The following is a 16,913-nucleotide window of genomic DNA, read 5'->3' as shown; positions in this document are numbered from 1 at the left end:
GGATGGGGGAGTGGATAGGGAGTGGGATCGGAATCTGAGGGGGTTAGTGGGATGGATGGGGGAGCGGACAGGCAGCGGGGCAGATGGGGGCGGGGGTGGACGGGGATAGGGGTTGGATGGAGGTGGGGATGGACAGGGCTGGGGATGTGGTCGGGGTTGGGGGGCTGATGGGGGAGCGGACGGGTGGCGGGGGCAGATGGGGGCAGGGTGGATGAGGATAGGGGGGTGGATGGGGACTGGGGTGGACAGGGCTGGGGATGTGGCTGGGTTGGAGGGGCTGATGAGGTGTGTCAAGGTGCAGAGGCGGATGGGGGGACCGGGGGTGGATGGAGTTAGGGTGTGGACAGGGTTGGATGGGGGGAAGACGGGGGCAGATAGGGGTTGGGACGGACAGGGGCATGCGTGGACTTGGTTGGGGATGTGGGCAGTGTTGGGGGGCTGATGGAGGGGTGGACACAGGGTGGTGGCAGTGTGGAGGGCAGGGGTGAATGGAGGCAGGGGTGTATGGAGTTGGGGGGCTGGACGGGTGTGGACAGGGGTGATGTTGGATGGGATGGGGGGGTGCGGACGGGATGGGGGGTGCTGATGGGGAGCAGGGTTGGACTGGTTGGGGGGATGACTGAGGGCAGACGGATAGAGTTCGGGGGGCAGAGCAAACCAGGTGGGGAGAGGGTAGATGGGGGTGGGTGATGGGTTTGGGGGAAGTGGGCAGACAGGGACGGAGAGCGGAGGGGGACGGGAAGTTGGCAGGCAGACAGGGGCGGGATGGTTGGGGTTGGGGGGCGGATGGCGGCTGGGGTGGATAGGGTTGGAGGGGTGGATGGGTGTGGACAGGATGCGATGTTCAGTGGGGGGGGGGGGGTGGTGGACAGGGTGTGGGTTGGCCGGGAGGAGGGGGTGGACGGGGTGCGGGGTTGGACAGGGTAGGGAGGGCGGAGGACAGAGCAGATGGGAGCAGACAGGGGCGGGGGATGGGTTTGAGGGAATGGGCAGATAGGGGCGGGGCAGGGGAGGTGCGGGGGAAGTTGGACGGGAGTGTTGGGCAGACAGGGTTCGGAGCACCAGAGGCAGGGATTTTACAGGGGTGGGGGGGGGGGGGGGGAGGTATGCGGCGGACTGGACGGTGTCAGGGGCTGGGCGGGGGGGTGGATGGGGAGCAGAGGTGGGAGTGGGTGTGGGGCGGGGACTCGCTCGCTGTGTGCTGCTGCCTTGTCTCCTGAACGGAGAGCAGACTTTAGCAAGTGCTTGTTGTGTCAGTCCCTTTGAACTGATGGGCTATTGTGGGGGAGGCTTCAGCAGTGCAGCAGGCCCCTTACACACAAGTGTGTATCTACTCAGAAACAAACCCTGAAACAGAGAGAGAGGGAGGGAGCAAGGCAGGCAGAGTGAGAAAAAAGGAAACTTCAGAAAACTCTGAGTCCTGGAGGAGAGGCATTGAAACAATTGACTGAATAATCAATTATCCGAAATGAGGTAGTGATCCCCATCTCATTCAGATAATCAATGTTCCTCTGTACAGCAGTGCTGATAGACTTTGATTCTGACTGAAGGACAAATGCACTCATCTTTCAATGCTAGTTGCTAGTATACCCTGACTGTGCTTCCTTAGCTGAGTTGAAAAATGTGGTGCTCCTTGATTCTCCTCGGATGCTGCCTGGCCTGCTGTGTTTTTCCCGCACCACATTTTTCAACTTTGGTACTCCAGCATCTGCAGTCCTCACTTTCTCCCTGTGCTTCTTAAGCATCCTGTAAGTGGATACATTGAAACCATGAGGATCCCGAGGGATTGGCAAATCTTGGATGCCAATGTCCATGGACATGGTATCCATGGATCATGCCTGAGTGATGTTTGCTTGGAGGCTGTTTGCAGCCAGTGTCCATGTATCCGCTCTGATTTCATGTTGAGATGGTGTGTTTGAGGCATTTGGTAAGATAGGAAGTTGAATATTTAATGAGATAAGATATGCAGTTAATAAAGCATTTAACAAGCAGTAATCCCCTTTATTTGGCAACTCACTAACTTTTATGCTAATTGCAAGGTTATTTTTGGACGCAGAAAATCAATGGATATGAGGATTTGCTTGGAAAGTGGAAGTGATATAAAAATACAGCTGTGATTTTACTGAATAGAGAAGCATCTTTATTGCCCACTTCTGATCCTACTTTTTTTATTGCTACTGAATGTTTTTGTTGCTATTGAGTTGTGTCCTGAATAATGCATCTTAAAATTGCCAACTTTGGAAAAAGAATTGTGAATATGTTTCAGAGAAAGTTCAATTTATCAATCACTGCCACAGATCACATCTCTATTTTTACAGTTGGGACCGTTTCATGGAGACTTGTAGCAGGCAGCGACATCACCCTCAATTGCACCATCTCCAGATTCTCAGATACATTGACTCTCCACTGGAAACAGAGCTATCCATTTTGGCATAACAGTGAGAACAACACTGATGAGATTCAACTAAATGGCAGTATCTATCTGATCATCAGAAATATTGAAAGAAGTTTATTCACATGTGAAGTGCAGGAAAATGATGCTACTGTAATTACTGTGGCCGTACATCTGTATCCAGGCAAGTCCAAATCTATATCGGAGTGGAATTTAAAAAGAAATTATGTCCAAGTGTTACCAGGCCAGCAGTGAAATCAATAGCTGTAACAGGGATTTTACTGTAGATTGTGGATTCAGTAGGCACTCGAAGTTTAATTTGTGAATTGAAATGCAAATGGCATTAGATCCAGATTGATAGGGAATGGGAATCCAGTTAATGTTTTCAAATTGATTCAGTCTGTTTTATCTTGCCTCTTTCTGTTTGAGCATTGTTTGAAATTCCTTTTAGATTTTTAAATGTGACATTCCCTAGTCTTTCTTTTCAGCAAATCACTTAGTGTACTTCTGCAATCATCTCTAGCTGTGTGAATTTTCTTTTAAATATATATATTAGGAATTATGTACCATAGTCATAGAGTCAGAGAGTCGTAGAGATGTACAGCATGGAAACAGACCTTTCGGTCCAACCCATCCATGCCGACCAGATATCCCAACCCAATCTAGTCCCACCTGCCAGCACCTGCCCCATATCCCTCCAAACCCTTCCTATTCATATACCCATCCAAATGCCTCTTAAATGTTGCAATTGTACCAGCCTCCACAACATCCTCTGGCAGCTCATTTCATACACATACCATCCTCTGCCCCTTAGGTCTCTTTTATATCTTTCCCCTCTCACCCTAAACCTATGCCCTCTAGTTCTGGACTCCCCGATCCCAGGGAAAAGATTTTGTCTATTTATCCTATCCATGCCCCTCATAAGTTTGTAAACCTCTATAAGGTCACCCCCTCAGCCTCCAACATTCCAGCCTGCTTAGCCTCTCCCTGTGGCTCAGATCCACCAACCCTGGCAACATCCTTATAAATCTTTTCTGAACCCTTTCAAGTCTCACAACACCTTTCCGATAGGAAGGAGACCAGAATTGCATGCAATATTCTAACAGTAGCTTGACCAATGTCCTGTACAGCCACAACATGACCTCCCAACCCCTGTACTTAATACTCTGACCAATAAAGGAAAGCATAACAAATGCCTTTTTCACCATCCTATCTACCTGCCACTCCACTTTCAAGGAGCTATGAACCTGCACTCCAAGGTCTCTTTGTTCAGCAGCACTCCCTAGGAGCTTACCATTAAGTGTAGAAGTCCTGCTCAGATTTGCTTTCCCAAAATGCAGCACCTCACAATTATCTGAATTAAATTCCATCTGCCACTTCTCAGCCCACTGGCCCATCTGGTCCAGATCCTATTGTAATTGGAGGTAACCCTCTTCGCTGTCCACTACATCTCCAATTTTGGTGTCATCTGCAAACTGTACTTCTTTTGCTCGCATCCAAATCATTTATGTAAATGACAAAACATAGAGGACCCAGCACCGATCACTGTGGCACTTCACTGGTCACAGGCCTCCAGAACGCCTTATTGAAGTCCATATAGATCACATCTATTGCTCTGCGCTCATCAATCTTCTTTATTACTTCTTCATAAAACTCAATCAAGTTTGTGAGACATGATTTCCCACACACAAAACCATATTGACTATCCTTAATCAGTCCTTGCCTTTCCAAATACATGTACGTTCTGTCCCTCAGGATTCCCTTCAACAACTTGCCCACCACTGAGGTCATGCTCACCGGTCTATAGTTCCCTGGCTTGTCTTTACCGCCTTTCTTAAACAGTGGCACCACGTTTGCCAACCTCCAGTCTTCCGGCACCTCACCTGTGACTATCGATGATACAAATATCTCAGTAAGAGGCCCAGCAATCACTTCTCTAGCTTCCCACAGAGCTCTCGGGTACACCTGAACAGGTTTTGGGGACCTTTAACCATTTCAAGACATCTAGCATTTCCTCCTCTGTAATCTGGACATTTTGCAAGATGTCACCATCTATTTTCCTACAGTCTATATCTTCCATATCCTTTTCCACAGTAAATACTGATGCAAAATATTCATTTAGTATCTCCCCCATTTTCTGTGGCTCCACACAAAGTCCGCCTTGCTGATCCTTGAGGGGCCCTATTCTCTCCCTAGTTACCCTTTTGTCCTTAACATATTTGTAAAAACCCTTTGGATTCTCCTTAATTCTATTTGCCAAAGTTATCTCAAGTCCCCATTTTGCCCTCCTGATTTCCCTCTTAAGTATACTCCTACTTTCTTTATACTCTTCTAAGGATGCACTTGATCTATCCTGTCTATACCTGACATATGCTTCCTTCTTTTTCTTAACCAAACCCTCAATTTCTTTAATCATCCAGCATTCCCTATACCTACCAGCCTTCCCTTTCACCCTGACAGTAATATACTTTCTCTGGATTTTTGTTATCTCATTTCTGAAGGCTTCCCATTTTCCAGCTGTCCCTTAACCTGCAAACATCTGCCTCCAATCAGCTTTCGAAAGTTCTTGCCTAATACTGTCAAAATTGGCCTTTCTCCAAATTAGAACTTCAACTTTTAGATCTGGTCTATCCTTTTCCATCACTGTTTTAAAACGAATAGAATTATGGTCGCTGGCCCCAAAGTGCTCCCCCACTGACACCTCAGTCACCTGCCCTGCCTTATTTCCCAAGAGTAGGTCAAGTTTTGCACCTTCTTTAGGAGGTACATCCACATACTGAATCAGAAAATTATCTTGTACACACTTAAGAAATTCCTCTCCATCTAAACCTTTAACACGATGGCAGTCCCAGTCGATGTTTGGAAAGTTCAAATCCCCTACCATAACTACCATATTATTCTTACAGATAGCTGAGATCTTCTTACAAGTTTGTTTCTCAATTTCCCTCTGACTATTGGGTGGGGTCTATGATACAATCCCCACAGGGTGATCATCCCTTTCTTATTTTTCAGTTCCACCCAAATAACTTCCCTGGATATATTTCCGGGAATATCCTCCATCAGCACAGCCGTAATTCTATCCCTTATCAAAAATACCTCTCCCCTCCTCTCTTGCCTCCCTTTCTATCCTTCCTGTAGCATTTGTATCCTGGAACATTAAACTGCCAGTCCTACTCATCCCTGAGCCATGTTTCCGTAATTGCAATGATCTCCCAGTCCCATGTTCCTAATCGTCCCCTGAGTTCATCTGCCTTCCCTGTTAGGCCCTTTGCATTGAAATAAATGCAGTTTAATTTACTAGTCTACCTTGTCCCTGCCTGCCCTGACTGTTTGACTCACTTCTGTTCTCAGCTGTACCCGTCTCAGATCGATCTCGTTCCTCACTATCTCCCTGGGTCCCTCCCCCCCCCCCCCCCAGTTTAAATCCTCCCAAGCAGTTCCAGCAAATTTCCCTGCCAGTATATTAGTCCCCTTCCAAGTTAGGTGCAATCAGTCCTTCTTGTACAGGTCACTTCTACCCCAAAAGAGATCCCAATGATCCAAAAATGTGAATCCTTCTCCCATACACCAGCTCCTCAGCCATGCATTCATCTGCTCTATCCTCCTATTCCTGCCCTCAGTAGTTCGTAAGCACTGGGGGTAATCCAGATATTACTATCCTTGAGGACCTCCTTTTTAAATTTCTGCCTAACTCTCTGTAATCTCCCTTCAGAGTCTCAACCTTTTCCCTTCCTATATCGTTGGTTCCAATGTGGACAATGACCTCCTGCTGGCCCCTCTCCCCTGTGAGAACATTCTGCACCCTCTCTGAGGCGCCCTTGATCTTGGCGCCAGGGAAACAACACACCATTCTGCTTTTTCTCTGCTGGCCACAGAAACGTCTGTCTGTACCTCTGACTACAGAATCCCCTTACACAATTGGTCTCTTGGAAGCCAGCATATCTTTCGTTGCATTAGAGCCAGTCTCAATACCAGAAACTTGGCTGTTCGTGCTATGTTCACTTGAGAATCCATCACCCCCTACATTTTCCAAAATAGTATACCTGTTTGAAATGGGTATATCCACAAAAGACTCCTGCACTAGCTGCCTACCTCTCTTACCCTTCCTGGAGTTAACCCATCTATGTGCCTGTATCTGAGACTTTCCCCCCTTCCTATAACTGCTATCCATCACATACTGTTGCTGTTGCAAATTCTTCATTGCTTCTATCTGTCTCTCCAACCGATCCACTTGATCTGATAAGATTCACTTCCAACAGCATTTACGGCAGATATAATCTGCGGTAACCCTTAATCTCTCTTTAAACTCCCACATCTGACAAGAAGTACATGTAACTGCAAAGGCCATTTTTGCTCCTTCACAATCTACAGACCCAGAAAATTACACTGTCTTATTCCTCTACAAACACTGCCCCAGGTTAAATTAATAGCTGTGGCTTATATTTTAAGTTTAATTAAGAGACTTATCTCTAAAATCATATAATCAAGAAAAAATCTATTGTATGGAGATTTTGTCTGTGATTGGGAATTGGAGGTTAGGCAAGAGCAAAGATAGGACATCCACAATATTCTTCTCAAGTTTGAATGGAAACTGACACCATTAAGGCAAAAAGAAAACCTCAAGAAAGATCTAAGAACTTAACTTCTTGGTGCCTTCTTTCCCAGAAAGCCACTCCCTTGAAGTTTTACCTGATAACAGCTCCCCTATTAAAAGATTTTGCCATTTTAACATATTCACACTTTATTTTTAATGGCAGAGAGGGGAGTTATCTTCATCTGCCTGGGGGGATTACTTGGGATGTTTATACAAGAATGGAACAGAATTGAAAACCTAAGCAGAAAAGGAAGATAGAAACAAGGATATAAATAAAAATAAATCTAAGAAGTAAGAGCAGGAGTGAAAGACAGAAAACAAAGGGGGGCGGGGGGAATGAGCAACAGTGCAAAATTTATAGCAAAGGGAATTAATACGGTTAAAATGGCAAATTTAAACAGAATTTGGTGACTAAACTCAGTGGGTCTGTTGGGAGAAAGTCGAGCTAACATTTTGAGTTCAGTTACTCTTCATCAGAACATTCGAACCCTAATCCGTCAGAGCATTGGGTTCATGAAGATGACTTGCTGACATTGTTAAATAAAAAAAAACTAGGATCCTGAATCTAAATAAAAGAAACTATATGCTTTGTGTGCAAATTGGCATGGATGGATCGGAGAACCTTATTGGGTTGCGGTGAATAGGCAATGATTAATATTTGACACTACTATAAAAACTATTTGTTCCAGTCTAGCACAATAAAAAGGAAAGGTGGCTCAACCAGGGTGTAGTTAAGAGACAGGAAAGAAGGAGTGGAAATACGCTTTCTCTTTGTGTGGGAGATAGTGACTGGTGGGCAACTGCAAGATCAAAGCTTGTACCCCAGCTATTCATGATATGTATAAATGACTGGGTAAGAGAACCAAATGCACTATTTCCAAATTGTTGACAACACAAAACTGGACAAGGTTAAGGATTATGAGAATGCAAGGAGGTGAGACAAATTGGGTGAGTGGGCAGAAACAAGGCAGATGCAATACAATGTAGCGAAATGAAAATTTATACATTTTTGTGAGCAAAACAGAAAGGTAATGTGTTATTTAAATGATGATATATTGGGAAGATTTGTATGCAGAAAAGGATTGGGTGTCTTTGTACACCAATCAATGAAAGTAGACATGTTGGTGCAGCAAGCAATTAGGAAGGCAAATGGTATATTGGCCTTCATTGCAAGAAGATTTGAGTTCAAAAATAAACATGTCTTACTGAGCCTTAGTGAGACCACACCTGGAGTACTGTGTGCAGCTTTGGCTTCCTTATCAAGGAAAGGATGTACTTGCCATAGAGGGAATGCAATTTAGGTTCACTAGACTGATTCTAGGGATAATAGCACTGGCTGATAAGGAGAGATTCTTCCAACTGGTTCGATATTCGCGAGAGTTTAGAAGGATAAAATGTGTACAATTTCAACAGGGCGGGACAGACTGCATGCAAGGAGAATTTTTTTCCCTTGTCAGGAGTCTTGAGCAGCCTGTGGTAGGCCATTTAGGACTGAGATGAGGAAACATTTCTTCGTTCAAAGGGTAATGAATCTTTGGAACACCTTATGAGACTGTGAAGGCCAAGTCACTGAATATGTTTCAGAAGCAGATAAGTAAATTTTGAGATTTTAAAGGTGATGAGAGTTATGAGGAAAAAGTAGGAATATAGCATTGAGATAAGGGAAGAGCTGTGAACACATTGATGGTTGGAATAGACTTGACAGTATAGATGGGGTGGCGTAGTGGTTGGCACTGCTGCCTCAAAGTGCCTCCAACTTTGGTTCAATTCTAGCCTCAGATGACCATCTCTGTGCTGTTTGCACGGTGTCTGTGTGAGTTTCCTCTTGGTATTTCAGTTTCCTCCCACAGCCATGCTGAATTTCCCATAGTGTCCAGGCATCTGTAGGTTAGGTGGATAAGCCATGGGAGATGCAGGGTTACAGAGATGGGTTGAGTCTGGGTGGGATGCTCTTTGGAGACTTGTTGAGCTGAATAACCTTCCACACTATAGGGATTCCACTTCAACACTGTTTCAATGCCGACCCATTTTTATGAGTTTACACCATGAGTCAAGAACATTTCATTTGCACAGCTGCTGTATTCTAACTGAGATCATATGAAAATGCATGCCTTTATCCTGTGCATTAATTATTTAAGTTGATTACACCTGAGGCCCACTTAAATAATTAATGACTGTTATTAAGTCATTTTACGAACGGAACTCTTAATTCACTGTAATCATCATAACAATTACTTCCTAATCAAAATCTTCTTTTCCCATGACAGGAAGGTATTATCATGCTTCAATTGTTGACACACGTTATCGATCAAGTACAAGTTACAGTGAATTTCATCTGGTTTCTGATAGAATGTTTTGGAGCTACCATCATTTGGCCTGGGTTTGGATGTCACATCATTATCCAAATCAAGACAGACAGATTGCTTCCTTTAATACATCACGCCATGCCAATTTAAACAGGACATACTTTGGGAACCGAATCACCACTACCGAATCACCGAGTCACTACCTTTGGAGTGAATCCATTTCTGTGCAGATTGCCCCAGTACTGTTTGATGATGCAGGAATTTATGCATTAATTGGTGATTCAGTAAACTATGTAACCATTACTCTAATCACAGTTAAAGGTAAGAGACAGAATTTTGTTGCTGTTTTCAATGATCATTTAGATTCTAAAATGATTTTCTCATGGGCTTGAATCCTTGCCTGCAAGCTAGCAGACCTGGTTTATTGTCTCTCTCGCCCCAGAGGTGCGTAATGACATGTCTGAAGAGGTCATTTAACAACCATCTAAATTATTTTCTTGTCCATACAGTCACAGTGGAACCCTCTGATGCAGTGACTGAGGGAGACTCCGTTACCCTGACCTGCTCTGTCTCTAATGTCACTGAAGCAATCAGACTTGCTTGGATCAATAGCGATGGAAAGTCTGTTTTGGAGAAAACATTGACTGGACAATATGAGGAAGAGAAATCTCTGAGTCTGATTATTCAGAAAGCTGACCGATGTAAATGGCACTGGATGTGTGTTTTGTTTGATCAAAACAACCCCAGAGTTTCAATCCCATATAATCTAGAAATCACAAGTAAGTGTTTATAGTTCAACCTTATAACAAGTGGCACTGTTATAAAGTTTTGCAGAATTATCATGGAATTGATCAAAATATATCGGCACGGTGGCACAGTGGTTAGCACTGCTGCCTCACAGCGCCTGGAGACCCGGGTTCAATTCCCGACTCAGGCGACTGACTGTGTGGAGTTTGCACGTTCTCCCCGTGTCTGAGTGGGTTTCCTCCGGGTGCTCCGGTTTCCTCCCACAGTCCAAAGATGTGCGGGCCAGGTGAATTGGCCATGCTAAATTGCCCATAGTGTTAGGTTAGGGGTATGGGTGGGTTGCGCTTCGGCGGGTCGGTGTGGACTTGTTGGGCCGAAGGGCCTGTTTCCACACTGTAAATCTAATCTAATCATAATCCTAATCATATTCCTTCAATACTGTATTATTGCAGATGTCCTGTGTAACAACTGCAAGGTGATATAAGGCTATGCTTTGAACTGCCTTATTAGGAGTTTACCTTTGTAGATAATTAAACCACGTGCAATTGAGTGGACACAGTTTTATTCTCCAATTTAAAATTGGCATTGTGTTCAAATCTTGCCAATACCTCAACCTTCTCTCTTTGTAACCTTCCCTGGCCCTAAAACCTCCCAAAACTTTCTGTTTCTAAAATTCTGGATTCTTTTGCATCCTACATTTCTTTTGCCCAATAACATGTAGCATTGCTATTCTTCACATCAAACTTGATCACTAGAATTAACTTCCAAAAGTATTCAAAATCTCTAGCTTCCTCTTCTCCTTTAAAGTTATTGCTTTGGCTATGTTTTGAGTTTCTTATCCTGGTCTCAATTTCAACAAAGTGTGTTAGAAGTATTTCACTATATTTGCAGCACTATATCAATGCAAGTTATTGCTGCTGTTGAACCAATGAGATTAAAAGGAAATAGTAACCCACACACTTCTGCTAATACCAAGACTTTTGATAGTACAAAGTGGAAACAGTTCTCTACATAATTAGAGGTTACCTTACTGAACCATCTAAGCTTCTTAAGAGGATTTTCAAGGCCTTTACTTTCAACCACAGCCATCTTTTTCTCTGTTAGGTACAACTCCAGCCAGTGAGAGCTTTCCCACTGATTCCAATTGACACCAATTTTTCTGGGTTCATTGATGAAACTCAGCCAAATGCTATCTTGTTGACAAGGGTAAAGCACAACCACCTGATGAAGGAGTGGCACTCCAAAAGCTAGTGCTTCCAATTAAACCTGTTGGACTATAACCTGGTGTTGTATGATTTTTAACTTTGTACACCCCAGTCCAACACCGGCATCTCCAAATCATTGTTGATAAGGAAAGTCACAAGGCTCTAAGTGATGGACAAGAATGTTTAAATGCCTAGAGATAGCAGTTGGACTTATAATGTCAACAATGTCTTTCATAGGAAGATCATGCATGGACACTTGGATCTCAGCATTTTCAGGATACTTGCTTGGAAAACTGATCATTGCCATTGGACTAATTACCTCTTTGAAACGAGTAAGTACAGTAAACATCTAAATAATATTTTCTTGTTGCTTTTCTTAGTAATCATTCAGTTATTTAGAACACAGAACATAGGACAGTACATCACAGTACAGGCCTTTCAGCCCCTGATGTAGTGCTGACCTTTTATCTTTCAGATCAAATTAACCTACAAACCCCTCAATTTACTTCCGTCATGTGCCTGTCCAGCAATTGCTTAAATGTGCCCAATGGCTTTGAAGATATTACCATCTTCCTTCTTCTCTCACCCTCTGCACCCTCTCGAAAGCTTCTATATCCTTCCTATAATGAGCTGACCAGAAGTGGACACAATGTTTCAAGTGTGGTCTAACCACAGTTTTATAAAGCTGCAGCAAAACCTTGTGGCTCTTAAACTCCATACCCTGTTAATGACAGCCAAAACACCATATGTCTTCTTAACAATCCTATCAACTCGGGTGGCAACTTTGAGGGATCTGTAGCTGTGGACCCCAAGATCTCATTGTTCCTGCAAACTGCCAAGAATTCTGTCTTTAACTCTGTATTCAGCATTCGAATTCAACCTTCCAAATCAATCACTTCACAATTACCAAGGTTGAACTCCATCTGCCACTTGTCAGCCCAGCTCTGCAATGTCATGATGTATCGTGCAACAGCCCTGGACACTATCTACAAAATCAATGACATTTGTATCTTTGGTAAACTTACTAACCCACCATTTCACTTCTTCAGGCAAGTCATTTATAAAAACTACAAACAGCAGAGGCCCAAAAACCGATCCATGCGGGACACCACTGGCCACTGACCTCAAAGTAGAATACTTTCCACCCACTACCACTCGCTGTCTTCCTTTGGCCAGCCAATTCTGTATCCAGACAGCTAAATTTCCCTGTATCCCATACCTCCTAACGCTCTGAGCCTACCATAGGGAACCTTATCAAATGCCTGACTGAAATCCATATACACCACATCCACTGCTTGACCTTCATCAACGTGTCACGTCACGTCCTCAAATAACTTAATAAGGCTTGTGAAGCATGACTTGCTCCTCACAATGCCATGCTTACTATCTTTAATCAAACTATGTTTTTTCAAATAATCATAAATCTTATCTCTCAGGATCGTTTCCAGTACATTGTTTACCACAGATGTAAGACTGACTGGACTGTAATTCCCAGTATAGGGGTTTTGAGGTCATGTTGCAGCTATGCAGGACATTGGTTAGACCACTTTTGGAATATTGTTTGCAGTTCTGGTCTCCTTCCTATTGGATGGATATTGTGAAACTTGAAAGGGTTCAGAAAAGATTTACAAGGATGTTGCCAGGATTGGAGGATTTGAGCTGTCAGGAGAAGTGGAACAGGCTGGGGCGATTTTGCCTGGAGTGTTGGAGGCAGAGGTTTATAAAATTATGAGGGGAATAGATTGTCTATTTATCCTAAGTCTTTTTTCCTGGGGTGAGGGAGTCCAGAATGAGAAGGATTGGGTTTAGGGTGAGAAGGGAAAGATATAAAAAGGGCCTAAGGGGCAAACTTCATTCCACAGCCTCCAATGCTCCAGGGAAAACAGCCTTGGACGGTTTAGCCTCTCCCTATAGCTCAAATCCTCCAACCCTGGCAACATCTTTATAAATCTTTTCTGAACCCTTTCAAGTTTCACAACATCCTTCCAATAGCAATGATATTAGAATTCCAAACAATATTCCAAATGTGACCTATCCAATGTCCTATACAGCTGCAACATGACCTCCCAACTCCCTACTCAATACTCTGACCAATAAAGGAAAGCATACCAAACACTTGCTTCACTATTCTATCTACATGCGACTCTACTTCCAAGGAACTATAAACCTGCATTTCAAGGTCTTTCTTTGTTCAACAACACTCCCTAGGATCTTACCATTAAGTGTATAACTCCTGCTAAGATTTGCTTTCCCTAAATGCAGCACCACACATTAATCTGAATTAAATTCCATTTGCCACTTCTCAGCCCATTGGCCCATCTGATCAAGATCCTGTTGTAATCTGAGGTAACCCTTTTTGCTGTTCACTAAACTTCCAATTTTGGTGTCATGTGCAAGCTTACTAACTATACCTCATATGCTCACATCCAAATCGTTATATAAAGATGAAAAATAATAGACTCCGAACTAATCCTTGTGGCACATCACTGTTCACAGATCTCCAGTCTGAAAAACAACCCTCCATCATCACCTTCTGTCTTTTACCTTTGAGCCAGATCTCTATTCAAATGACTAGTTCTCCCTGTACTCCACAAGATTTAACCTTGCTAACCAGTCTCTCATGGGGAACCTTCTTGAAAGCCTTATTGATGTCCATATAGATCACATCCACCACTCTGCCCTCATCAATCCTCTTTGTTACTTCTTCAAAAAACTCAATCAAGTGCAAGAGACATGATTTCCCATGCACAAATCCATGTTGACTTTCCCTATTCAGTCCTTGCCTTTCTAAATACATATAAATCCTGGATTCCCTCCAACAACTTGCCCACCACTGATGTGGGTCACCGGCCTATAGTTCCCTGGCTTTTCCTTACCAGCTTTCGTAAATAGTGATGTCACATTAACCAACCTCCTTTTTTCTGGCACCTCATCTGTAACTATCAATGATACAAATATCTCAGCAAAGGGCCCAGCAATCACTTCCCTAGCTTCCCACAGAGTTCTAGAGTACAACTGATCAGGTCCTGGGAATTTATCCACTTTCATCATTTTAAAGACATCCAGCAGCACCTCCTCTGTAATATGGACATGTTTCAAGATGTCATCATTTATTTTCCCATATTCTGTGCCTTCGACGTCCTCCTTCACAGTAAACACTGATGCAAAATCATTGTTTAGTATCTCCCCCATCTCCTGCAATTCTACACATAGGCTGCCTTGCTGATATTTAACGGACCCTATTCTCTCCCCAGTTCCGTTTTGTCCTTACTGTATTTATAAAATCCCCTTATATTCTGCTTAAACCTATTTGCCAAAGCTATCTTATGTCCCCTCCTTTCTGTCCTGATTTCCCTCTTAAGTATACTCTTAATGCCTTTAAAATCTTTTGAGGATTCACTCAATCTCTCCTGTCAATACCTGATCTATGCTTCCTTCTTTTTCTTAACCAAAACCTCAATTTCTCTAGTCATCCAGCTTTTCCTGCACCTATCAACCTTTCCTTTCCTTTCACCGAACAGGAAAAAAAACTGTTTCTGGACTCGTTACCTCATTTTCTTTTAAGGCTTCCCCTTTTCCAGCCATTCCTTTTATCTGCGAACATCTAACCCCACTCAGCTTTTGAAATTTCTTGCCAAATACTTTCAGAATTTGCCTTTATCCAATTTGGAACTTCAACTTTTAGATCCTGTCTATCCTTTTCCAACACTATTTTAAAATTAATAAAATTATGGTTGCTGGCCCCAAAGTGCTCCCCCACTGACACCCCAGTCACTTGCCCTGCCTTTTTTCCCCAAGACTAGGTCACGTTTTGCACCTTGTCTAGTAGGTACATCCCCATACTGAATTAGAAAATTTTCTTGTACACATTTAAGAAATTCCTCTCCATCTGAACCCTTAGCACTATGGCAGTCCAGTCTATGTTTGGAAAGATAAAATCCCCAATCATAACCATCCTCTTATTTTTACAGATAACTAAAATCTCTCGACAAATTTGTTTCTCAATTTCCTGCTGACCTGTTTTTTTTTTAAAAAGATACACAGCTTGCAATTTAAAAACTTGACTTGGAGGACAACCCAAAGGGAAATTTTCTCTCAACTCATTGCAAAGCCATCCCCCCACATAGAGGACAAATTAGCTTGAACTGTCAAAATGATGTCATTGGCAAGAGTCAGCAGTATATGAGTCAACTTCTGCTCACTGGTACATTCTGTAAACTTTTCTCTTTTCCCATCACTTTCTGACCAATGTTTACCCTTGAAGGATTAATTTAAAGTAATTATTTGGCTTTTCTCAGAAATCAAGCAGAAATCTGGATAAGGCAACAAGAAATAAAGAAGCTTTCGGATTACAGATTCTGAACACCGGCCCTGATTTGTGATCATAGAAGGAATGATGGAACACAGATGTACCTATGACCAATGAGGCCTTCACTCTTATGAAACAAAATAATTCAATTTTGAAACCTTTTCAAAAAAATCTGAAAGAATTTACAGATGCTGTACATCGAAAAAAATAGTTGTTTCTGGAAAAGCTCAGCAAGTCTGACAGCACCTGTGACAAGAAATCAGAATTAACGTTTCGGATCCGGTGACTCTTCCTTCGTTTTTGAAATCTTCCAAGTTAGTTTCATTCCAGATATATTGTAGTGATACTTTTATGTAGCTGGACTCATTTATGATGTAAAGTGAGCATCTCAATTGTGCCATTCTCAGTATCTCCAATTTTACTTTCCAAATGCTAACTTTCAAGGTGACTATATGAAATTGCTTTGAATGATCTGAATTATTGATCTCCACTCTTTTCTCAGCTTTATGCCTCTCAGAACTGATCATTGTGATGTAGAATTTGATTTATATTGGTTTTAGTATAATTGATTTCTGAGTTTGTAACTGAATTTTGAATGGGTCATATATGCATCAAGTGGTTGAATGATTAACTTGTAGATATTTCTGTAGTGATGGTGATTTGTGTTACATCCGTGTATCGGGGAAGAATGCTGCCAAGTGCTAATGGGTTTTTGGTTTTATCAGGACCATTTTATAATGAAACAAAGTAACCAGGTTTCAGATCCAGGCTCCACATTTTCTTTTTGTTAATCCTCGGAGGAAACGTCCATGGCCTGGTGAGAGGCGTTTCATTTTCAGTTTTGGGATGTTCTGCAGTAGTCTTGGATTAAGATGGATGTGTAAAGCAGTTGCTCCTGAGAAAGTGAGATGATTCAGTTTGATTAAAAATAGATTATCTGTCAGTTTTAAAATCTTTAAATTTGTATTGTAAGTAAGTTGATAGAATAAACCCATCTTGTCATTTTGTTTCATTCATTCTTTGGTTAAACAAAAATTTGCAACAGTGTTTGTGTTCTAACCTTCTTAAAACCAAGAAGAAACAAAATATGATCTCGCAACATCAGCTCTTTTCTCTCCTTACAGATGCTGCCATACCTGCTGAGATTTTACAGCATTTTCCCTTTAGGTATAATCTAAACAAGCCAGATTCCAAGCTGGAAACTGTCTTGTCCAGTAATAACATCAGGGATTGTGACATGGTGAGCTAGTTAGTCAGCTATGTGTAAAATTGGAAAGGTTGCAATGTGGATTGATAACTGTGAATTGTGTCAGCTGGACTGTCTCTGTGGATGAGTTGAATGGAGCTGATCTATTTTAAG

The 16,913-nt window shown here is 42.6% G+C and overlaps 1 protein-coding gene across 1 annotated transcript; it reads left to right on the top strand.

Moving 5' to 3' along the window:
- The first annotated feature begins 9,272 nt into the window (after positions 1-9,272).
- LOC132823266 (uncharacterized) lies at positions 9,273-15,905 on the top strand. The gene is made up of 4 exons (XM_060836916.1): positions 9,273-9,613; positions 9,802-10,071; positions 11,482-11,576; positions 15,543-15,905. The coding sequence occupies exons 1-4, from the start codon at positions 9,337-9,339 to the stop codon at positions 15,624-15,626; spliced, it is 726 nt and encodes a 241-aa protein (XP_060692899.1). The 5' UTR covers positions 9,273-9,336; the 3' UTR covers positions 15,627-15,905.
- Positions 15,906-16,913: the final 1,008 nt, after the last annotated feature.

The sequence above is a fragment of the Hemiscyllium ocellatum genome, chromosome 16 (genome assembly GCF_020745735.1).
Source record: "Hemiscyllium ocellatum isolate sHemOce1 chromosome 16, sHemOce1.pat.X.cur, whole genome shotgun sequence".
Taxonomy (NCBI): domain Eukaryota; kingdom Metazoa; phylum Chordata; class Chondrichthyes; order Orectolobiformes; family Hemiscylliidae; genus Hemiscyllium; species Hemiscyllium ocellatum.
This window is presented reverse-complemented; position numbering and strand designations above follow the sequence as displayed.